The 24,229-nt window shown below is 38.6% G+C and overlaps 1 protein-coding gene across 4 annotated transcripts in view; it reads left to right on the top strand.

Annotated features, from left to right (window-relative positions):
* Positions 1-24,229, top strand: part of CTTNBP2 (cortactin binding protein 2) — a gene marked incomplete at its 5' end in the record, with an annotated part of 152,598 nt that overhangs the window by 41,630 nt on the left and 86,739 nt on the right. For all 4 annotated transcript variants that reach the window (XM_082846962.1, XM_082846961.1, XM_082846960.1 and 1 more), the window contains one exon: positions 16,842-17,066. In XM_082846962.1, coding sequence (XP_082703088.1) covers positions 16,842-17,066 — 225 coding nt within the window. The remainder of the gene's footprint in view (positions 1-16,841; positions 17,067-24,229) is intronic.

Genomic DNA, 24,229 nt, shown 5'->3' with positions numbered 1-24,229 from the left:
TCCATGTGCCTGGTACCAATATTTAAAAAGAGACTACACAGGCAAAGCCATCTGTCCGTCCACTGGCAAGCATGATGTTGTTCTAGAGTGATCTCCTAAATGCACAGCTGTACCACGTCATCGCAGACAGCTATCATGCTGCCTCAGATGGCCTCTGACAGCTCCTCTTTTATAAATTCTGGTACGCAGTAAGGTCAGTCAGTTCAAGGGTAGGGCTACCTGTGACCAGGGCTGTGGATGTGATTCCTGTTTGGGGCATTTACTCTGGAGGCAGTTAAAGTATACCCACATCCTTTCCTGCTGGCTAGCCAAATGGGGAGACAGCCGCTTGCAACAGTGGTTGAACCAGCATGTGTGGCTGCCCATTCCTAGTCCTATAGCTCCTAGGGATGTGTGTCTTCCGGGAGTTTGATAGCATCATCTGATCTTGTATTCATCATCAGATGAGAATGACTGTCTTTAGTGTGAATGATGGTGTTGTCTACTCTGGTTGAGAGACTGTGACCACGGGCTTTAGTTCTGCTTAAACAACATTCTGTGTAACTGACCAGAGTTTGAGAACTGACATGTTTTTGGCAGAGGGGGACAACCTTAGTCCCATCCTAACTTTGTTATTTTTCCTCTTCTTATATTCTCCGGGAATACTAATGGGAGACTAAGGGTACTAAAGGACAGAAACAGATGCCTTCAGTAGCTGCTGCAGGATAGAGGGGGTGGGAACGGCAGGGTCCTGACCTCCTTCCCGCAGCAAACTCCAGCGAGCGCTGTCATGCGCCACCTACACAGAAGTGTGGTGTCATCTAGTCTGAGCCCACAGAGGCTTTCAGACCCGTGCTCACTTTCACTGAGAAGGTGGGTGGCATAGCTTGGAGAAGAGAAAATAGGTTTTTACAAGAATAGGCTTTAGAACTAGAGTTCAGGTTTACTCTTTTCAGAGATTGACCATAGCCAGTCATAAATCATGTTGGAGACTCTGGAAATGAGTATCATTCATCTTGGCCTAAACTCCTTTGGAGGAGACGCCACATTTTAACTGTTTCATAATGTGTAGCACATGCTTACAGTATTCTATAATTCATTCTCTATTACAGACTATTTAAGATACACTACCCCCTCCCCATCCTGCCCACAAAGCAGAATAAAGAAGACAAAGGCAGCTGATTGCTAGAGAGAAATGTCCCGTGCACAGACGTTGCCTGATGCATTCTCATTGAATAAATGATGTAAAACAAAAAGAAAAGTCTAGCAGAAACATAAATAGTTGAGCCTTTTCAGCAATGTAAGCCAACACAAACCTCTGATAAATGGCCTATTCGATTTTATATTAGTAATCCCAAACAACCTATGCACCACAGTTAATCGTGTATAAAGTATTTTCACAGCTGTTCTTGCATCACATGCAGTGAAGGAAGACAAAATTGCATGATCTGAAATGGATTCTTACCCTCTTCCTGCAAATGACACTTGTCCTGCTGAGATCTGCCGGTCCCTTGGATAAGATCAGCTCTTCCCCCTCACCTGTTCCTTGCTAGGTCCCTGACTCTGACTTGAGAGGAGTGTCCGACCTGAAGTTTGCACATCTGCCACCATCTGTGGGGGCACACACACCGTCTTTTATTGCTGGCATGTGATGAAGTTACCCTCCAATGACTCTGCTTTCTCCCAGGGCTGCCCAGTGATCTGTGTAGTGAGTGATCCTTTTCTCTCTCGCAGCTGCGGTGGTTTTCTGGTTTGCTGCGAGGAGTACAGGAGGTACATTCTTTTAGGGACTGGGGAACGTTTAATGGTGGTCAAATTACTGACGGGGTTTGAATAAAGACTGCTTTCAAACTGTCGACATTCCATTTCCCTTGATGGTTGTTGATAGGGAGTGAGTCATCTTCAGCTGGTAGACGGTGAGAATGTTGAGATCTTTCTGTTTATGTTTTCCAGATGCTCAGCAGGCCTTGTGATTGGTGAGTTGCTCTCAATGACCAGGGCTGGTTCTGTAGGGAGGTGGGAGCGGGTGCAGCACCGAGAGCAAATCATCACCACCGTTCTCTCTCTTTGTCCTGAATTTTATTTTTAACTGAGTCAACTTATGTTTCGTGCAGCTATAAGAGGGACCGTATTTTAAATTTTTGATCACAACCTCTGCCCACAGAAATTATCTATTATATTGTCCCCAGGAGACAACACTGCCCTGTTTTTGTTTTTCACTTTTTAAATTTTTCGCGTGGGGATGCTTATGTTAACACTGTTCCCACACCCACTCCTGTTTCCACATTTCTTCACTTGAGTCACAGATAAGTAGGCATTTCCGGAATTATCATAGTGGTGAACTACATTATTCCCAAAATATTGCAGTCTTTCAAGGAAGCTACCTTGCTTTCTCTTGAGGTTCTCTTTGTTTGTTTGGATAACTATTTGTATGTTCATCTTAGACAAGGCGTTTAATGCTGGTTTTGTTTCTTTTGTTATGAGTCAAAAGTTCTAGGTGATTAAAGCCAAATCAGAAAATGCTTCTGTGTAGCCATGATAATGTGAATAACATGCAAACGGGAGGAAAACCTGTTTGAGAATTTTCAGAGCAGGAATTTGGTCCAGCAAACATGAAGAGTGTACCTGCCAAATCCCTGCCAGTGTGCTTGGTACGCAAATATTCAGTACCCAGAAGTGGTAATTGCTTCCCTGGATGGTATCAGACCACTCTACAGAAGCCTTATTTTTCAAACATTTGTTTTAAAATCAATGGTTGAGTAAATTTTACTTTCTTTTTAATCATCAGAAGCATATCTTCTTTTTTAAAAGTTTTATTGGAGTATAGTTGATTTACAATGTTGTTAGTTTGTGCTGTACAGAAAGTGAATCATTTATACATATACATGTATCCACTCTTTTAGATTCTGTTCCCATATAGGTCATTACAGAGTACTGAGTAGAGTCCCCTGTGCTATACATTAGGTTCTTATTAGTTATCTGTTTTATATATAGTAGCGTGTATATGTCAATCCCAATCTCCCAGTTTATCTCTCTCCTCCCCTTCACCCTTGGTAACTATAAGTTTGTTTTCTACATCTGTGACTCTATTTCTGTTTTGTAAATAGGTTCGTTTGTACCATTTTTTTAGATTCCACATGTAAGCGATATCATGTGATATTTGTCTTTCTCTGTCTGACTTATTTCACTCACTATGACGATCTTTAGGTCCATCCATGTCGCTGCAAATGGCATTATTTCGTTCTTTTTTATGGCTGAGTAGTATTCCATTGTACATATGTACCACATCTTCTTTATCCATTCCTCCATTGATGGACATTTAGGTTGCTTCTATGTCTTGGCTATTGTAAATAGTGCTGCAATGAACATTAGGGTATATGTATCTTTTCTCCGGGTATATGCCCAGGAGTGGGATTGCTGGATAATATGATAGCTCTATTTTTAGTTTTTTAAGGAACCTCCATAGTGGCTGTATTGGTTTACATTCCCACCAACAGTGTAGGAGGGTTCCCTTTTCTCCACACCCTCTCCAGCATTTATTGTTGTAGAGTTTTTGATGATGGCCATTCTGACCTCTGTGAGGTGATACCTCACTGTAGTTTTGATTTGCATCAGAAGCATATTTTCTTATGGATGTTCTAAGTAGTCTGTTTACCAGAAGCTACTCTTTTGCTAGTTTACTATAATGCAACAAACTTTGATAGGTTTTTTGATGGTTATATATTTTGTTGGAAAAATTCTACCAATTTATTCAGTATCTAGAAGTTTTAGAAAACAATATGATTTAGAGCTTCAGCAAATGAGTGGCTAGTGTACATTTGTTATTTTAAGGCTACAGATAGAATATTTACATGTTGACATCTAAATTTACGCTGAGAGCTGAAAAACACATCCATTAATAAGGCAAAGCTTATAAAGTTAATGGCACAACGGTATCTCCTTTCTGTAAATGTGCTGTTTGAGAACATACCATTGGACTTACGTTAGAACTGATTTCATGTATCAAAGAGTGGTATTGAAATAGGATTCTGTTGTATTTTGCTCTAGGTCTTTGTATTTTGCTTTGTAATCCTTTAAAAAAATCTCTCAAAGGACTTTGTATCTTCCCTATCCCTGGACTGTCATATTCATGTGCGTTTCTGTAAGTGTCGGATGATGAGTTCATTTCCATCCACAGGCATGTTGATTCTATTTTACTGCACGTGTAGCATCTCATGAGTGCACCCTCAGTGCTTGGCCTTCCACTACACTGAGGGGTGTCTAGAATAATGGACCATTAGGAGCACAGGGCTTTTCCCTTAAGGAGTATGATGCAACCGAAGAGGCAGGATAGTTCTAAGTGTGTGAATGCACACATGAACACAATCACCCAGCATGCTAGAAGCTTGATAAACTTCTCCTGGGAGCTCTAAATAACATGGTGACTTTGGCACTGGCCTCTGACTCCCAGCTTCTCATTTGTCTGATGAGATAGGCTAAAGGATATAAAAAGAAGCAAAAACTCACAAGCTAGAAAGAATGCCATCATTAGTAAAATGATAGCTATTGTTTATTACACTTGCACTATTGTCCAGGCACCCAGCTAAGTGCCTCACGTGCATTATTTCATGAATCCTTCAAAACAACAGTGACAGCTCTCTGGGTTAAGTACTCTGTTAACTTCATGTAAGTGGAGAAGACCCAGGGGAGTAAAGTAACCAGCCCGAGTGTACATACCTTGGAAGTGGCAGAGTCACTATTCAAATCCTTTCTGTCTGATCTCGGAGCCCACTCTCAATTGTTGTACTTCCCATGTCCTGAAAAATAAAGGAGTATCTTCTAGGTAGAATGTTTGTGTGACCACGCAGAGGGATGAATGAGGACCGACCGACTCACTGCCTGGGTCCCTGTGATGCTCTCTCAGGAGGTGGACCTGTAACGTTCAAAGAGCCAGCCAACTCCTACCTCCTAGGATTTGGAGAGGCGAGGACAGGCTAAGGGGTAGGTAGGGAGTTGTCACTTGAAATCCCTCTCTATGACTGTGAAGGAGAAGCATCAGAAAGAAAGGTTGCTGCAAGAACCAGAGAGCTGTCTGGGCAGTGGGGCCACTACCTAACATTCTGTCAGGACAGAGGATGCCACAGACAAGTGCTCATGCCTAGTGGACAGGTTCAGCCAAAGAGACTTCTTGTCCTTAACACACAGGCTGGGGGGCACCTAACAGGAGCCCATGTCTCTCATGGGGGCTGTGGCTCTGACTTCCTGTCACTCTCAGCTGAAAGCAGCCTTGCGATGTAAATTTGCACCAGTCTGCTCACTGCTCCCAATATTAGAGGAGCATTTTAATGGCAACTGGCTGGAGAGTCAAGATATTCAGGGAGCTTCTACCTTACCTGCTTATGGATAAACACCAGATCTGGGTTGACTCCTACTGACCCAAAGATGGAGTAAACAGAAAAAAAGAAAAGAAAGAGAAAAACCCATAGGGCCTATGAAAGATTTTGCAGCATAGAACAAGGAAGATAACACTTAAAATGCAAAGGAACAACCTACATCTGACAAAAATTATTATGAGAAACGAGTAAATTTTAGAAAGTAATTTTTAGATAGCATCTGCTTTGTGTCTTAAAATTCAAGGAAACATAGGCTCTGAAGTGAGACGGAATGGTGGGTGAGCCAGATTGTGATGGAGAGCTGACTAGCTGCACAGCTGAGGGGAAGAAAGCAGAGAATGGGGCGTGGATCTTGGAGGCAGATTGCTGGAGTGAGTCCTGGCTGCACCCCTTGTAGCCACACAACCGTGGACAAGCCCCTTGCCCTCTCAGTGCTGCAGTGCTCTTACCTGTAATGTGAGGACAGCGGTACCTACCTAATGTGGTCATTACGAGACTTCAGAATGCGCTAGGAGAATTAAAGTATCTATTAGAAGTAAGGGTGAAAAAAATCAGCACTATAAAAACATTGAACCCATGACAAATTTAAGATTTCCTAGAACCCAGAGGAAGGGATTAAAGTGACAGATTAGAAATGAAGATACATGTGTGTAGAACATAGAGAATGGAGATCCACTGGGAGAAAAATTGGTGCTCCTCAGAGACTAGGACGAGTGAAATGGTTGCTGTAACCAAGGTGTAGCAGAGTCTTCAGATGAAAAAGCTACATGCCAGGAAAATACCAGCCAACACCAGGAATAATCTTAAATGTTATTTATTAATTTTAAGGTGAGAAAATTGATGTAACCAGGCAGAAAAGGAGGAGGCTTACCTGAAAGGGAGCAAAATCCACCTGGCCGTGGACTTGCTCCTGTGCACTGTTGGATACAGAAGGAGTCTTAGGATACCCCCTAAGAATGTTTTTACCCAGACAAAGTAAATGTAAGAAGGAAATAGAAGTCATCTTCAGATGAGCAAAGATAGAAAATATTCCCATCCGAAAGCTGCTTGAAAAGTAAATGAACTAAAGGTTTACCTCGTTGGGAATAAGCATAAAGATATTAAGTGTGGAAATAATGGTAGGAAAGTGTACAGAGAAGCAGGAAATCGGTTATTCTTACCTTTGGCTGAGGCATCAAAAGTGCTTACGAGAATCTTTATGGACTTACTGATTGTGTTGGGCCAGAGCTGTGTTTGAAGAGTTACATAGATGATTCTGATGAGCAGCTAGGATTGAGAACTACTGCTTCAGCAGTTTTAGTCAAGATAAAGTATGTACTGTACAGAGATAATTAGGGAAGTGGGGTTATTAACAAAGATTTGTAAAAAGTATCCCTTTATTCCCAAATTTATGGTAATTGATTTGAAAATAGAAAACTATAATATATAAAAGCAAATTTTAATAAAAGATTATTTTCCAATGGCAAGAGTTAATTTTATGAAAAAGTTTTCTTGCCTCAAATGTGTTTCTAATTTATACATAATTTCAATCAGAGGTATCATTGCTTTACTTTTTAGAAGTTGTAAGCCTAAATTTCATCTAGAAGAATAAGCTGGTAGTATAGCAAAGAAATTCTTAGAAACTGATATTGTGAAGGAGGCTTCTCCTTTTGGTGGATAGCATTTAATAATACAAATGAAAACATTTGTACTGGAGAATTATGAATAGGAAGATAAATGAAACAGAATGAAAGATATAAAAAAGACCCAGTATTATAGAAGTAAGGCAATTCATAATAATAAAAGGATACTTCTTCACAAAGATATTATAAATGTGTATGCAACTAATAACAGATTTCAAAATATCTGAAGCAAAAATTGATAGAATTGAAGGGAGAAATAGGCAATTTCATAATCATAGTAGATTTTAATATCTCTCAGTAGTTGATAGAACAATTAGTAGTTGATAGGGAAAAAGAACATAGATAATATGAACAACACTATCAACCACTTTAATTAATTGACATTTGCATTCAGTGACCTCAATAGAATTAAATGAGAAATCAGTAACAATAAGCTATTTGGGAAAATTCCAAATACCTGGAATTTTTTGGAAAAAAAAAAAACTTCAGTGTGACAAAGACAGAATCACAAATTTAGAAAATGAATTGAATGGCAGCAAAATACATCAAAATATTTGAAATATAGCTAAAACAATGTTGAGAGGGAAATTGAGAGACTTAAATGCTTGTATTAAAAAGAAGAAAGATCTAAAAATCAGTGACTTAAGATTCTACAGTAAGAAACTACAAGGAGCAGAACAAAGTGAACACTAAGTAGAAGGAGATTTTTGTTGTTGTTGTTAAAGATCAGCAATTAAGAAAATACAAAATAGACAATACAGAAAATTAATGAAGCCAAAAGCTGGCTATTGAAAAAAAATCAACAGAATTGACATATTCCTGGCTAAAATGAGCAAGAACAAAAGAACACAAATCACCAATATTAGGAATTAAAAAAAAGGATTATCACTATAGATCCTACAGAGAGTAAAGTGATATTAAGTGAATACTGTGAACAACTCCAACACCCCAGGGGAAGTGGTCACATTTCTTGAAAAATACAACTTACAAAATTGATACAAGAAGAAATAAAAAATCCAAATGGCTCTGTATCTATTTTAAAAATTCATTATTAAAAACCTTCCCCTAAAGAAAACTTCAGACCCAAATGGTTTCACTGGTAAACCCTATCAAACATTCAAAAAATAAATAATATTAAAATACACAAAACTTTTCAGAAAATACAGGAGGGGGCATCATAGCCCAACTCAATTTTTGAGGTTGGCGGTATCCTAATCTCCAAACTCACAAAGATATTTTAAAAATACGGAAGAAAAACATGGACCAGTCTCCCTCATAACTATAGATGCAAAAACACTACTGCTGGTGGGAATAAAATTGGTGAACGCCTGGCGAGGAATTTGGTAATGTATTTCAAAAGTCTTCATTATGGTGAGGTATGTTCCCTCAATGCCCACTTTCTGGAGAGTGTTTTTGTTTTTTAATCGCAAATGGATGTTGGATTTTGTCAAAAGCTTTTTCTGCATCTATTGAGATGATCATATGGTTTTTATTCAATCTGTTAATGAGGTGTATCACACTGATTGATTTGTGGATACTGAAAAACCCTTTCATACCAAAATGTTTTTATTTTTTAACCCAGTAATACTACCTCAGTGAATTTTATAAATATTCCCACAGGTTTACCTCCAGGTATGTTAGAACAATTAAAAGCGAAATAAGTGATAAACAATGAGCTTTTTTAGTGTGTAAGGTTCATTTATGGAATACTATTAAAATATTGATATAGATCATTGAAGTGGGAACTGTTTAGCAAACTAAATGAGAAAGTTTGCTTAAAACATATTCCCTTAAGTCCTTGATAGCTATTTTTAGTACGTGCTTGGAAAAAATAAGTTGTGGAGTACCAGGCAAACTTAATAGTAACTACTTTCTGATGATTGAATCATGGATTTTTTTTTTCATTTTCCCTTTTATCATATTTTCCCAAGTTCAGCAAACGTGTATTATTTTAAATAAAAAAATAGTTCAAATATGCTTATAGATGTGGATAAACACACTTATTTAGTTTTTTATTAATGTTGAGTAATAGTGCCTCTTTTATGAAATTTAAAATTATTGATTTTTGATATGAAAAGTTTGTTTCTAGTCAAGGGTCATTGAGAATGACTAATCCCAGTAATAGAAGCTATTACTTCTATCAGCCTTAAATAAGTAATTGGTACATGTGGTGTATTGTACTGGTAGTACAGAGACATAAAAGGCATGGTTTTAACTGTCTAGTAGAGGTAAAGATATAGCTAATTGTAGCAATTAACTGCCCAGGGCAGAGTTGGCAGGTCGTTCATCTGTGCTCCAGTTCTGACTGATGGGTGGTGACCGCCTGGAGAGATGTATTAAGACAAATTGGGAGGCCATTCCTGGATTCGGCGTAAAGTGTGCTGATAGTTTAATAAATGTCTACTCCGAGCAAGGGAGCAGAACAGCGAGGCATTGTGTACGATTCTTGACCTAGTTAGGCAATAAAGGTAATCTTATTTTTAGAGATGAGCGTGGGCCACTGAGATGAGCACTGATGGGTGTGTGCAGGGTGGTAAATTGCAGGCAAGGTCAACGGTAAAGGATTAGGAGATTAGTTCTGGCTCTGGCTTCTGTGAAATCAAGCCATTTCGTAGATTCTGTTAGAATGGTCTACATTTCTGTGAGAAAATTGGTGGTTTATTGAAGTATGGCTTCCAGATTTTAGCCTCAGGAACCAGATAAATCTAAGTCAGTCTTGATATATGATTCACGATATTCATTATGTAAATGTATTCCTAGCATGACAGTTTCTGCACATCCAGATTATTTTGTCCATGAGCAGGTAGGATGTTATGGCCGCAAGGTTGGGGCATAAGAGTGGGAGGGGAGAGAGCAGGGAAAACTTGCCTCTTCTCTGTCATACTCCTCCTGCATTGCAGGAAAGCTCACGCGATGCCATGACATGCCTTCATTTCTGTGTCCCGTGTATGTCTTGCCACGTATAAGCAATGTGTGAAATGTGTTCACTCAGCTGAACTATTTAGACTTTTTGACATTCTATTCTTATTCCAGGAAGTTATATCTTGTTCCTGGCTAGTGAATTTCTAAGCCTTTGTAATCATTGAAGGGCAGTGACTGTCCTTCTCCAAAAGACTGTAACTTTCACATAGCTGTTCCCACCCTCTGGGCTCTACTTAACGTGTGTGTGTGCGCCTGTGTGTGTGTGTGTGTGTGTGTGTGGTATATGTAAACCCACTCCCAGAATATTTCACCCCTCTTAGAGTGAGATTTATTTGCAACTAGGATTTCTTCCCCTTACTTCTTAGAAGAGCTCTTAATTTTAGTTTCAAAAACATTTTGGGTCTACTGGAACTTCTTAGCACTAAGACAGAAATTTAGAACTAGATAGATGAATTTTTGTGTTGGCTTCTTGGAAAAATATGTATTTTCCATCCCTCTTGATTTAGAAGCCAACAGCCTTCCTGATTTTTGAGACCCCTGCTCCCCATTTCTACCATTTCAGCCGATGTTTGAAACACAGCCAGAGGCAGATTTCACTCCAGTCCAGTGCAGCCTATTGTATCTTTGGAACAGCTTTGACCCTTAAACATTCCTTATTATAATGGTGATAATTCTGTTCCTTGGGAATCAGGTAAATAGTTAAATACCTCTTTAAACATGAAATGACTTCAGATATTGAAAGAATGCTATCGTGCTGCTCTAAGTTTTAAGCAGTCCTATTTTCTTTTTATACTCAGTTCTGTTTTCAGGTCCTTTTTCTGTTGATCATTCTTTAAATATTTCACCCAGAAGTGAGCCCAGCAGTCCAGGGATTGTCTAGTTCTGACAGTTATTTTCTATTAATGAATGAAGCCTGATGTGGAGTCCTGATTTGAGGTGTGGTGGAGGAACAGTGTTCATTTCATGGTTCATTCCTTGAATGTAGTATTGATTGCAGCCCCTAAGTGATTTTCATACTTGCCTCTGTGTTTCTACTCAAGAACTGACTCATATTTATTCCTGTGAAAGTCCATCTTGTCAGATTGGGTTCATCATTTCGACCATCCCTCCCTTGCAGTTTTGTATCATTGGCATCCACGACAGTGGCTACTGTGTTGAGTAGGCTGGAGCTGAGGACAGAATTCCTCTGCAGTCTTCTTGCAGTTAGATCTCTATTAACGCTCGTGGGTTTTGGGTTTGGTTTTTTAATTTTTAGGTAGTCAGTGCTTTTTGATAATATGCTTTTGGGGAAGAGCATATTTAGAAACTATTTTTCTTATTGAACTGTATTTTGCACTTGCATAAAATCTCTGAAGAATCTTGGGGGAAAAACGATTAAGTTTGATTACATTATGTTAGTATATGGTCAGTAACAATGAAAGTACGTATAGAGCATATGGAAAGCTGTTAACTACTTAGAATATTGTCATATTTTTGTCTTTCAAACTTTATTTCTTTGTATCGGTTTGAATAGTATATTCAAAATAAAATTCAAATAAATAAATAAATAAATAAAATTCAAAATATAATACTTATTTTTGAAGCCTTTTCTAGTGTTCTATAATACTCTAGCCATAATTAAAAAATACTTCAGTGAGTAGGCTTTGGAGAAAGACTGCCTAGGTTGAATACCAGCTCCCGTTGAAATGACCTTGGGAGAGTAAGTTAATCTTTTCTGAGCCTTAGTCTGCTTGTCTATAAAATGTGAATTTAAAAAGTGGCTATCTTTTGGACTTAGTTTTAGGAGAAAGTAAGTATGAAAACCTAGCAATAAAAAATATGCTCTCGGGCTTCCCTGGTGGCGCAGTGGTTGAGAGTCCGCCTGCCGATGCAGGGGACACAGGTTCGTGCCCCGGTCCGGGAAGATCCCACATGCCGCGGAGCAGCTGGGCCCGTGAGCCATGGCTGCTGAGCCTGCGCGTCTGGAGCCTGTGCTCCGCAACGGGAGAGGCCACAACAGTGAGAGGCCCGCGGAACGCAAAAAAAAAAAGAAAAAAAAATGCTCTCAGTAAAAGTTATCTTTTATAAGTATTGATATTTTTTAATGTTACAAAATCATTCCAGCTTTTCATAAGACAGAATAATTTTAGCTACAATTTTGTCAATATGTTTTAAAATTAATCGGTGATATGTTTTAATTGTGACTTACAATCCAAGTTGTAGGGTTTTTTTCCTAAGAGGATTACATGCTATAGAAAAAGTTGAATAGCTAAAGTAGTTTTCTTTTTATTATTACTGGTCGGGTCCAATCTACTTCAGTTGATCTTACAAAACAATGAAAGCCAAAAGTAGGAACTCTGTATTGGTCAAATCCTCCATTAATAATGGCCATGTTTTTATTTCTTGCTTGTGATTTTTTCAAGATTCTATAAAGCTTCACATGCTAATGAAATTATATTTTTACTTATCAGTGTAGCCGGCTTTAAGAATTTGAGTCTGTTTTCATAATTATAGTCAGCCTGTGTCTTCAAATGACTCATTACCCTGAAATGCATTTCATTCTCAAGTAATTCTGATGCATAAAGCGAGAAGTTATCTGCACATTCAGCTCTTCCTTTTTTTTAAGGATCGGCCTCTTTAAGCGCAGTATGATACACATTTGAAGTCCTTTTTTATTACACAGTCTCCTTAAATATTAACACTTGTATATATTGTTGTCTGCTCTTTTTAAAAGTAATGTGGTACATTCAAAATTAAGTACTCTGTTACAAAGAAAGATACGCTAAGAAAGGTATACTTCTTACAAGAATGTTATAAGAAATAAACATTAATAGTTGAAAAATGAGAACCCCTGCTTCTAACTTTAAGACAAGGATATAAAAAATGCATGTTGAATATATGTAACATGTATAAATAAATTCCTATATGGCTATAGAGTAGAATTATTACCTGGCATCTCTTAAAGCAGGGGTCGCCAACCCCCCAGGCTGCACAGCAGGAGGTGAGCGAGGGTGAGCGAGCGAAGCTTCATCTGCCACTCCCCATTGCTCCCATTACTGCCCGAACCATCCATTTCCCCTGCCACCCCCCAGTCCGTGGAAAAATTGTCTCCACAAAACCAGACCCTGGTGCCAGAAAGGTTGGGGACTACTGTCTTAAAGCAATAAACATGGGATCAGGGGTCAATTTAATGGAATGTATAAAATCTTTCACATTCATTTTACCTGAGGTTTCCAGGCTTTTAGGAACTTTAAAAGAAAATAAAATCATATTTGTTGTGTATACTCTAGGGGTCCTAGAGACAAACGAGGCTGCTTCATTGATCTCATTTTGAAAATGAAAGATACTGGGGACAAAGTTGCATAGCTTGTTAGCCCTACTTCTTCCCTTAAAAGAAGCTAATGTATGTGTCTTGAACTTCGTCATAAAGGTTAAGCGTCAGTCTATATTGGCAAAGCAAATGAGTTGGCAGTTTTATGTTTATGATCCTGTAGACATATAATTATACAACATTTTCAGCGGAAAACAAAATTGCCCACACTTGACAATGCCACAGTTAAAGCTAGTAATTTTAAAATAAAGCCAAAATACAACGAAAAATACATGCAAAACTTTCACAGTAGTAAAAAGAAAAAGTATTAAAAATTTTCAGGGGACTTCCCTGGTGGCACAGTGGTTAAGAATCCGCCTGCCAATGCAGGGGACACAGGTTCAAGCCCTGGTCCGGGAGGATCCCACATGCCGCAGAGCAACCGAGCTCGTGCGCCACAGCTACTGAGCCTGCGCTCTACAGCCTGCAAGCCACAACTACTGAGCGCAAGTGCCACAACTACTGAGCCCACACACCTAGAGCCCATGCTCCGCAACAAGAGAAGCCACTGCAATGAGAAGCCTGCACACCACAACAAAGAGTAACCCCCGCTCTCCGCAACTAGAGAAAGCCCACATGCAGCAATGTAGACCCAATGCAGCCAAAAATAAATAATTAAAAAAAATTTTCAGACCATAAAATCTGTTTAAACTGGAAATAGCCTATGATATATGTGTTTACCTCTTATATAAAAGTTAATTTTAACCCATTTATCAAAAGTTCACTCTGATTTAAGAATAACGTGTGGTTAAGAAATGGCTTGAGTTAGTGTTACAGATATTGTACCTCATAAAATACGTTGGATGTGTAAGTAGACATCAGGTAATTTTAACTGGTTGTTAAAATGTAAGTTTCAGCAGGGGACCCATAGTGATATTAGTTACTAAAATGAGGACCAAGATGCAAAATTTTCAGAAGACAGTTTGAAATCCAGCTTTGACTTTTAAATTCCTTACCCACTTTAAGGGTATAAAAATACCTAAGTTTTGGAGATTAAAGAGAGAAAGGTTTTTATGAAAGAGCATTTCTCTGGAGAGAATGCTGGGCATCCCCCCATTTAGTTGCTTTTCCCTTCACCTCAAGAGGAAAGTGCTTCAGCCAGACTATTTAATGACTTACTAGGTTTCTCCTTATGAGGTCTTGGTGCTCTGAGTGGAGGTGGGGCTGAAAAAAGCAGGCATTCTGTGGAAATGACAAGAAGATGGTTGCAGTGGTCATGTTGCACTCCCAGATTTTCTTTAAATGAAGATTCAGGAGTGTTTCCCATAGACTAGGTTGGGCCATAGGCATTAAAGAGTAGGAATGAGATTGATTCAGATCCAGTTCAGTAGAGAAGTCTGGAGAACATGGAACCTCAGCTGACAAAAAACTGGATTCTAGATGCTACAGAAGATATGTATGCAAGGCTGGCTTCATGGGTGTGCAGGCTGTGTCACAAAGGGCCATGCACTTAGAAGGACCCTAGACTTGGTTAAAGGATATGCTGTTACCATCTTGAAATTCTTAATAACTTTGAGCAAAGAGCCCATGTTTTCATTTTGTACTGGGCTCTGCAGGTTATGTAGTCTGTCCTAAATTTATGATTTACATTGGGGAAACTGTAGATGAAGGGTCCCCAGCAGTGAGAAGGTGTGTGTGGCTTTCTCAAGCTACCAAGCACTTCATGGGAAAAGAGTAGGCTTTAAGTATTTGCCACACCCAGTTGGTAAGGCTAGTTTCTCGACTGAACCAGTCAGGAAGAATGCTCCTGTTCTCTCACCTCCATCTTCATCATCATCCTCTACCTCTGGTCCCTTCCAACCCAGAGAGGACTAAAACAGCTAAGAAAGAGGGGGAGAAGATTGGATAAAAGAGAGGTTTTCTTTTCTTTTTTGCGGTACGCGGGCCTCTCACGGTTGTGGCCTCTCCCGCTGCGGAGCACAGGCACCGGACGTGCAGGCTCAGCGGCTGTGGCTCACGGGCCCAGCCACTCCGCAGCATGTGGGATCTTCCCGGACCGGGGCACGAACCCGTGTCCCCTGCATCGGCAGGCGGACTCTCAACCACTGCGCCACCAGGGAAGCCCGAGAGGGGTTTTCTTAAACGCTTCCTTCCCAGGTGGTGCAGATCTTAGCTGGGGAAGGGAAGCCATCATACCACTGAAGTTGGATATTCTAATAACCAAATTGAGAGTTTTATAGTTTAAAGTGACTATAGGAATTGTATTAGATAAAAGTAATTAGAAAAACCATGGGGGCTATCCCAAGTTTTCATCCAGAGGTGGGGGATGAACTACTGCATTGAATAAAAATTAATAGAAAAGTGAAGGACAGAATGAAATTGCTTTTGTAATTGCATCTCTGAAGTGAAACTTATTCAGCTTATCGATTACATAATTGAATTTGAAGAATCTAGAAATACGAAATGCTTTTTGATTCATAAACCACTTTGACTTTTAAGTGTAAAATGATCCTCTGAAAGCTAGCTTAAATTTATGGCGAAATTGGACTTTTCTTAAATTGTATTTCCTAATCTAATTTGGTAATAGGAGAAGAAACATTAGATTTTCCCAGTTTTGCAGTTGTGTTTATCTAGTTTTTGGCTTGCTGATAGTGGTCTTAAAATGGAAAAGTTGAGTTAGTCAACGCAGTTGCCTTTAAATTAAGGAAATGTATGTAATATTTCTTCAGAAAGCATGTTTAACATTTTGGACAGTTAAGCTTGATTTATTGTAATTTAGTTTTTCCACTGGCAGTGACATAGAATAATTTTTTCTGGTAGCTATTCCAAATGACCTGAGTTAGGAAACTGTTGCTTGTTTTCAATACATTTCTACTGCTATTTTCCATATTATGCAAAGGCCATTCACTGTAGGCTAATTATAGAAAATTGCATTTAGTGCCAAGTGGATGTGAAATTTACTTCAACGCTGATGGACTGACATTTAAAGTAAAATGAGGCTATGTTCTTTCCTGGGACTCTGTGAACTATATTTTAATGTCCTTCAATGATGAGAAGACATTTACATCTTCCTAATTTTCTGGAGGTTTTTTTTTGTAGTTGGTTACACTTCACAAAATGTGAATATTGTGATTTTTGACATAAAAAATTCATGAAATATTTTCTTCTTCAAATATTTATAAAATTCTTTCTCTCTGTATAAAACTTGGGAGATTTATATTTTGTGATTTAACGTGACGAGGATTATGTGTAATGTTAAGTTCGATGAACATATTATTTTGTTTTTGAATTTTTGCTAAAAGTTATTTTGTTGTTGATATTTTTTATTTTACTCTAAATGAGAACAGACTGTACCTAAAATTCAGATCCTTGCAGGAGTAGGCGTCATGGGAAAAACTGTATTTGCAACTTTTGTAATTTAAAAGACAATATTCCAAAGGAAGAAAATTTGAAAGTAGACTGAGTGGCATGGCAGGCTGGTCAGGCTTTGGGGTCACAGTCCCCTTACCTCTCACTCACCACCTGACATCACATGTAAGCTATTACTCATGACAGTTGTGAATACCATTTGGAGCAGTAATCACAGAACCTTCGTATAAATAGCCTTCTGTATATTTTCATTTCTTTCTTGAATACATTCCTCTGATTTTGTTCTAGGCTCGCAGGAAGGAGGTATTTATCCAGGAACGGTATGGGAGATTTAATTTAAATGACCCATTCCTGGCACTGCAGAGAGACTATGAAGCAGGTGCTGGCGATAAAGAGAAGAAGCCAGTTTGTACCAACCCCCTCTCCATCCTCGAAGCAGTCATGGCCCACTGCAGAAAAATGCAAGAAAGGATGTCCACACAACTGGCTGCTGCAGAGAGCAGACAAAAGAAGGTATTGAGACTTTCAAACAATTCTTTTTCCCATAACACAGTGTAGAATGAAGAGACCGTCTCTGAGGTTGTTGTTTTGTTCTTAAATATTTTCAAGAAGAGTTGGAATAGGGACTTAGAAATTCAAACTACTGACAAATTCTGGTGGCCCTTCTCAGGTGTAACTCAAAATAAATATAACACTAAATCATAAAAGAAGTATGACAAATTATGGTTCCCATAATATTTACTGTGATGCTTTCATTAAAATAATGGATTTTTTTTTGGAGGGGATGGATTTCCCTTTTCTAGTGCCCTAAGACATGCTTAACTGTTAGATGAGTGATCCAGTAATGCAACCAGGACTGATCATATGGTGGCATCCCCAACTTAGTTTATCCAACTTTGGTCTCCAGTATTTCTTTGCAACTAGGAAGTATTTGTTTTTGAAAATGAAAATAGTATGAGAATAGAAAGTTTGCATAGTATACGCAGTCTCACAACATGTCATCTTGAAGTTCTGGTTCATCTCAGACTCACCTCTGGGGTCTGATGGTGTGTCTGCTGCAGACCTCCAGGCTCCTATTCACATGTGTTTCATTTAAACCAGCCTCCTCCCCCCTCCTCACCTCCCGCACCACACACATACATATTATGGCACATGAACACGTGCTTCAAAGATTCCTAAGTGATAAAAGCTTACTGCGATCAGCCATAAGTAAATAGAAGTTTAAATTTTGTCCTTCCGATATGCTGCTGAGACTACCGATTCCCTTTATTAGAAAAGAGAGTGAGGAAATCAGAGAAGGTAATGATGTCTAATTACTAGAATTAAAAGTAACATGTTCTTCCAACCATTATTAAAGCATAAATTAAAATGTTTCTTCTGTTTGTCCTTTTCAGAGAACTTATTATAGCTCACATTTAACACCTGGTTAACAATTAACCTGAATGCACTACACTGTATAAGTGTCTATGATACTGTCATTGAATGTGTGGATTTTCTCCCTGTAATTGTATCCTTGCATTAACGTATATATGCCAGCATTCTGGTATAGGTGTTGAATAAAAGCAAACCTTTTGCTCAGTATGCCACAGGGTAGAAAACTAAAGCACTGGGTAAAATAGTAAAGAATAGAAGGCCTTCCCTGCCTGGGAGACCGAATCACACAATTTTACACTGGACTCTGCACACCCTCTACAAAGCCTTGCAGACAACCACTGAGGTCTCTGGAGCTTTTCAAAAATCCCCACAAACCGCATAAGCAAGAGCCAGTGTGTTTCCGCTGATGTCACTAAAACTCATTTGTATGTCTTGGATGAGACACATTTCAATTATGTTCTTAATGTGTCAAATGAGCTATTTCATGATAAAGTACATCTGCTCGGTTTTATGCTGTGTTATCAAAAATCAAGAAAATATTTTTTTATTGTAGTTTTCGTTCAATACATAAAATGCATGCTTTCCTAAATTTTACTTGTTTTGCATTGTATCTATCATTCCTCTTATAGGAGAGAAAAAAAGAAATTCATTTCGAGTTGAATCAAAGATTTTATTATCTAGTTGATTTTTTTTTAAATCAGCTTACATCCTGTTTATTTCTGAATGACTGGGTCATTTCCAACCTGGCTGGAAGTGAAAGGAAATTGTTTCTGTCCTAGGGGTCCTGAGAGGCTAGTATGAAATGAGCCAGTGATCTGTCTCCCGCCTATAATGGGGATACAGGGGTCCTTTATGGCCAAATTCACTGGCTGTGCAGTCTCAGTGAAGGGTCTGTCTGAGAGGCAGTGCTACCCTTTGTCCCTAAAGGATATTCTATTACGGTAGATTGTAGCATGTGAGAAGAGTTACAGTTTGTACTCTTATCCCAAGTCTTTATTTAAAGAAAGTATTAGAGCAGCTAATAAGGCCAGTAACAACAAAGTCATTTTAGCAACAAAATTACCTGTCACCTTTACTCTTGAAATTAAATATATTAACCAAACATCTTCAGTTCTCTTGCATGTAGAGTAAATTGGAGCTTTAGAAATCTAAAAGCATTAAGACACAAAAATCCATTATTTTAAATGAGTCCAGGTCTTTAAATCACTGCCACAGCAAAAGTCAGGGAAAGCAAAGTTCCCATTATCTACAATCAAGTATTTATTATCTGACACTGAGCATAGCTCTGTGGTGATTCTAAGACATTTGGCCTGAACACTGCTCTGGTTGCCCTCTCAAGGCGGGAGAAGAGACTTCGTGCTCATTGATGCGTTGGTTCCTGCTGAGACTACTAATAGGAGGGTTAACTGTTTGGTAATTTGTGTGCCAGGAAAATTTGGGCAAGAGTCAATTTGGCAAATGGCCTGAGCCTCAAGCCACTTTGAGTAAGCTAATGAGTAATCATCATGGGGAACTTTGCCTCTGGTAATACACTCCCTCGTTTAGAACCGGTAACCTAGGGTGCTTGTTATTTGGGTTTTTATTATTTATCTTATGTACAATCTGTTAATACAGCTTCTTTTCTAATTTATTTTCGGTCATTTTATTCATACATAGTATAATTTCTAGCCCTGAGATAGGAAAGATCTTTTAATTTGATCAGAGCCTTTAAAAGAAAGAAGCCAAAATAACAACTAGGAAATTCAGAAGGGGACAGTTTTTTTCACCAGAGGAAAAACTAAATGTAGTTCTGTGTATTAGACAGAGCTCCTTCTAGGCGGCCGCTCAGTATGATGTGGTCAGTTGCATGCTGGTAGCTGCGTCAGGCAGAATTTGTAGTTGCGAGCAAGTGAATCCAGTATTCTTGAGTTAAGCAGAAACAGCATTTATTTGTTCGCTTACAGCATGGTAGAGCATGGCTGGGAGAACTAGGGGACAAGCTTGTACCAGCCAGCATCACTGACAAATGCTCACCGTAGATCTAGTCTGCCGTGGCTGATCCGTCTGCTGAGAGCTAGATACTGAAGTTTGTTGACGCCAGACAGCGCTCACCGCCATCACTGCTCTGGGTCTTGAGTGGTGCCTCCTCTGGCCCTGCTTCTTTGCATTACTCATTTCCTACTTGAAGCCTAAGAGCAGGTGCATTTGATTGGCCACCCTTAGGCCCCATGCCCTGTCCTTAGCTACAAGACTGGGAAAGCAACTATTGGCCATATTTAACTACTACAGGAGAGAACCAGAGGTGGAGAATTCTCCTGACACAGGAAGGAGTTTCAGGTGCTAGACGACCAAAGAAATGACAAATGGACGAGAAAAGAGCAATCAAAATATGTGTTTTGTTTATTTCATATGCCTTTTTCTTCCCATTATAAATAATTGTAATTTGTTTTGCCGTTTGTATTCACTGTTTTCTACTTCATTATATAATGGTTATAACATACAAATATAATTTAATTTTAAATTGTTTTCATGATTTTCATTCAAGGATAACATGGTAGAGAAACAGCTAAAATAACATTTTTAGGAAGAATGTTTAGGATGCTTTGTACATGAATGATTGTTTTTAGCTCCTTCCTGAGTCTTTTTTTTTTTTTTTTTTTGCGGTACGCGGGTCTCTCACTGTTGTGGCCTCTCCCGTTGCGGAGCACAGGCTCCGGACGCGCAGGCTCAGTGGCCATGGCTCACGGGCCCAGCCTCTCCGCGGCATGTGGGATCCTCCCGGGCCAGGGCACGAACCCGCATCCCCTGCATCGGCAGGCGGACTCTCAACCACTGCGCCACCAGGGAAGCCCCTGAGTCTTTTTTGTATGACTCATTATTATGTTTCAAGATGCATTTGGACTCCCCAGGAGCACTACAGAGTGGGCATTAAGGGGAGCTGGAGACTGAGGTCTGCAGCTCTGAGCAGGGATTTAGAGGAGAGAACAACTTGCCTCATCCATGTCTTCCCTTCTCTCTTTTGAAACTAGATCAAGAGGAAGGGGCACTTCGTCCCAATTTACCCTTCCCCCTTCCCATGTCCTCAAGTCCATTCTCTGTGTCTGCGTCTTTATTCTTGTCCTGCCGCTAGGTTCATGAGAACCATTATTTTAGAGGGGTGGGATAGGGAGGGTGGGAAGGAGGTGCAAGAGGGAGGGGATATGGAGATATATGACTCACTTTGTTATACAGCAGAAACTAACACACTATTGTAAAGCAATTATACTCCAATAAAGATGTTTAAAAAAAAAAAAAAAAGAGGAAGGGGCAGATGAGAACTACAGAGCCCAACTGCTGACTGGTAGCTCCAGCCCCTATAAAGAAGAAAATCTCAGTATATTTCATCGTTATGTATTTGTTTACCAGGATTGGGCAGGTGCCAGCGAGGGTGACCGTGTGGAAAAGAGGACAAGGGTGCAGCGAGTGTTAAAACACGTGAGGGAGTAATAAAGAATATAATAAAATGTCATAAGAATATTTTGTGGTTGTGACAGACATGTAGTCTGCTTTCTTATTTTACAAATGACCATAATTGCTTGCCTCTCTCTTTTACACTTTGATTTAGAACTGATCGCCTTTACATTGCTGCTCTGTTCCACCTATAGAGCTTTTCCTTTCATTCTGGAAAAACAGTTGTTTGGTGCTCCCTTCATTCAGAGCTCCCAGTCTGGGTGCTGTTCTTGGAGCAACCACCCACTTCCTCACTACCAGTGAAGTTGTGTTAGTTCTTCTAAGCTCTTCCACATAATCCGCTGCTTTTTATAAAAGGCTTTGGTAATACTGCTCCATGCAAAATTCCCCTTCAGCCATTACTTGGAAGTGGTTGTGAGTAGATATAAATTGGACAATAGTAGAACAGAGTCAGCTGGAACTCGGTAGTCTTTATGCACAAGAGGCTGTGGTTCCTTTATAATCTCCTCAGTGTGCGGTTTAGTTGGGGGTGTCTGTTCCTACCCCTACCCATCAGGTCCACAGTCCGTGGATCACTGCTCAAAATTGTCCCAGATTTGGCCAGTGAGAGCCCTTTCAAGCTACTCCTTCTGATATATTCCCATCATCCTTTGAGCACTTCCTTATTTTGTTACAGCAAGGTATTTTTTTCTTGCAGGCTCATCGTACACTTTTCTTTTCCCAACCCCTGCAGTTAGCTCTTACTCCTAGAAGCTGTTACTTCCATTCCTTTTTAATGGAAAATGGTGTTTAGAAATGAAACTAAAGCTAGGAAATTATAATTATCATATTTATACATATATTTCATATACACACAAATCTATATTTTATTTATCTATAGTTCTGTCTGTATGAAACCATGAGTTCGTACTTATATTGACACCTCTGATTCTAATCCAAAACCATAGGGAGTACATTCTTATCCTTTCTCTATTTAAAACTAACTTCTCCAACAGTGAGAAAGCTGGAACCCATTATACCTAAATATATTACTCATGTACTCCAGCCTAGATCACACAGAGAGTAGTTTCAGAATTATTAATCCATAGCACTATAAAAAGCAAACACGCAAACCTGGAATTTACTATTGTTTATAGCTTTTAAAGAGATATTTACATTAAAGTGAAATTTACATCTTAAGCACACAAATTGATGTTTTTAAAATGCATATACTTGTGTAAGCTGTACCCCTTACAAGATAGAAAATGTATCCATTACCATAGAGAGTTTCCTGGAGTGTCTTCTCCATAAATCCCTCCCCCACTTCAGGCAGCCACTGAACACTCTTCGGATTTTCTCATCATGGATTAGTCTTACCTCTATACTTCAACTTCAGGTAAATGATGACTGTAGTTAAATAATAAGCCTTAAATGCACAAACCACAAGTCTTTCAACTTTGTTATTCTTTATAAAAATTGTTTTGGCTGTTCTAGGTCGTTTGCATTTCCATAAAAATTTAAAATCAGTTTGCTGGTTTCTCTGAAAGTTTTCAGGGATTGAAGTTTCATTGACCCTTTAATATGTTGAGAATTGGCATCTTTAACAAAATTGAGTCTTCCAACCCATGATTATAGTATTTTTCTTCATTTTTTTCAGGTCTTCATTGTTTCTTTTAGCAGTGTTTTACTGTTTTTAGTTTAGTAGTCTTAAATGTCTTTTGTTGGGTTTATTTCTAAATATTTGATGCTATTATAAACACAATTAATTTTCTGCCAAACATTTGTTGCTAGTATACAGGTATTCAGTTGACTTTTTGTGTGTTGACATTGTATCCTGTGATCTTGCTAATCTTGCTTATCAGTTTTAGCAGTTGTTTTGTATATTTTATATGATTTTGTAGGTAAACAAGCATGTTACCTATGAACAGAACCCATTTTACTTTTTCCTTTCCAAATTGCCTGCCTTCCTCTTTTCCTTTTTCCCCCCATAATTGCGCTGACTAGAACCTCCAATACAATGTTGAACAGAAATATTGAGAGCAGACTTCAGAGGCTTTTCCTTTACTTAGGGAGAAAACAGTCTGTTTCATGGTTAAGTATGATGTTAGCTATACTTTGTTATAGATGCCCTTTATCTCATTAAGGTTTCATTCTATTCTTTGTTGAGTGGTTTTTATCATGATTGAGTTTTGAATTTTGCAAAATGGTTTATCGTCATCTATTGCTGTAGTCATGGTTTTGCACTTTATTCTTTTAATATGATGAATCACACTAATTCATTTTCAAATATTAAACCAACTTGGATTCCTGAGGTGAACTTTAGTGGGTCACCTTTTATTACTCTTTTTAAATATTGCTGGATTCAGTTTGCCTATATTTTGCTAAGGAGTTTTGTGTGTGTGTTCATGAGTGATAATTTTTCTGTAAAGTTAAAAATAATACTTGACTGGTTTTGATATGAAAGTAATCCTGGATTCATAAAGGAAAATGGAAGCATTTCCTTCTTTATTTTCTGAAAGGACATGTATGAGTTTGGCTTTCTTTAATGTTTGGTAGCAGTCACTAGTAAATCCATATGAGTTAGAGGTTTTCTTTAGGGGAAAATTTTTATTTGTGAATTCAGTTTCTCATAAAGATATAAAGCTATTTCAATCTTTTATTCCATTTTATGTCAATTCTGAAAGTCGTGTGTTTCAGAGGAATTTGATTTGTTGAATTTATTGGCACAGGGTTTTCATTATTATCCTTTTAATATTCATTCCATAGTGGTACCCCATCCTTTATTCCTTTTATTTGTAATTTGTGTTTTTCTATGTTTCTTAATCTGTTCTTTAAATGTTTAACAATATTAATGATATTTTATTTGAAAAACTTTTGGCCTTGTTAATTTCTCT

This window comes from Leucopleurus acutus (assembly GCF_964270905.1).
Source record: "Leucopleurus acutus genome assembly, chromosome: 9".
In the NCBI taxonomy this organism is placed as follows: domain Eukaryota; kingdom Metazoa; phylum Chordata; class Mammalia; order Artiodactyla; family Delphinidae; genus Leucopleurus; species Leucopleurus acutus.
The sequence above is the reverse complement of the archived record's forward strand: the minus strand, read 5'-3'. Positions and strand labels throughout refer to the sequence as shown.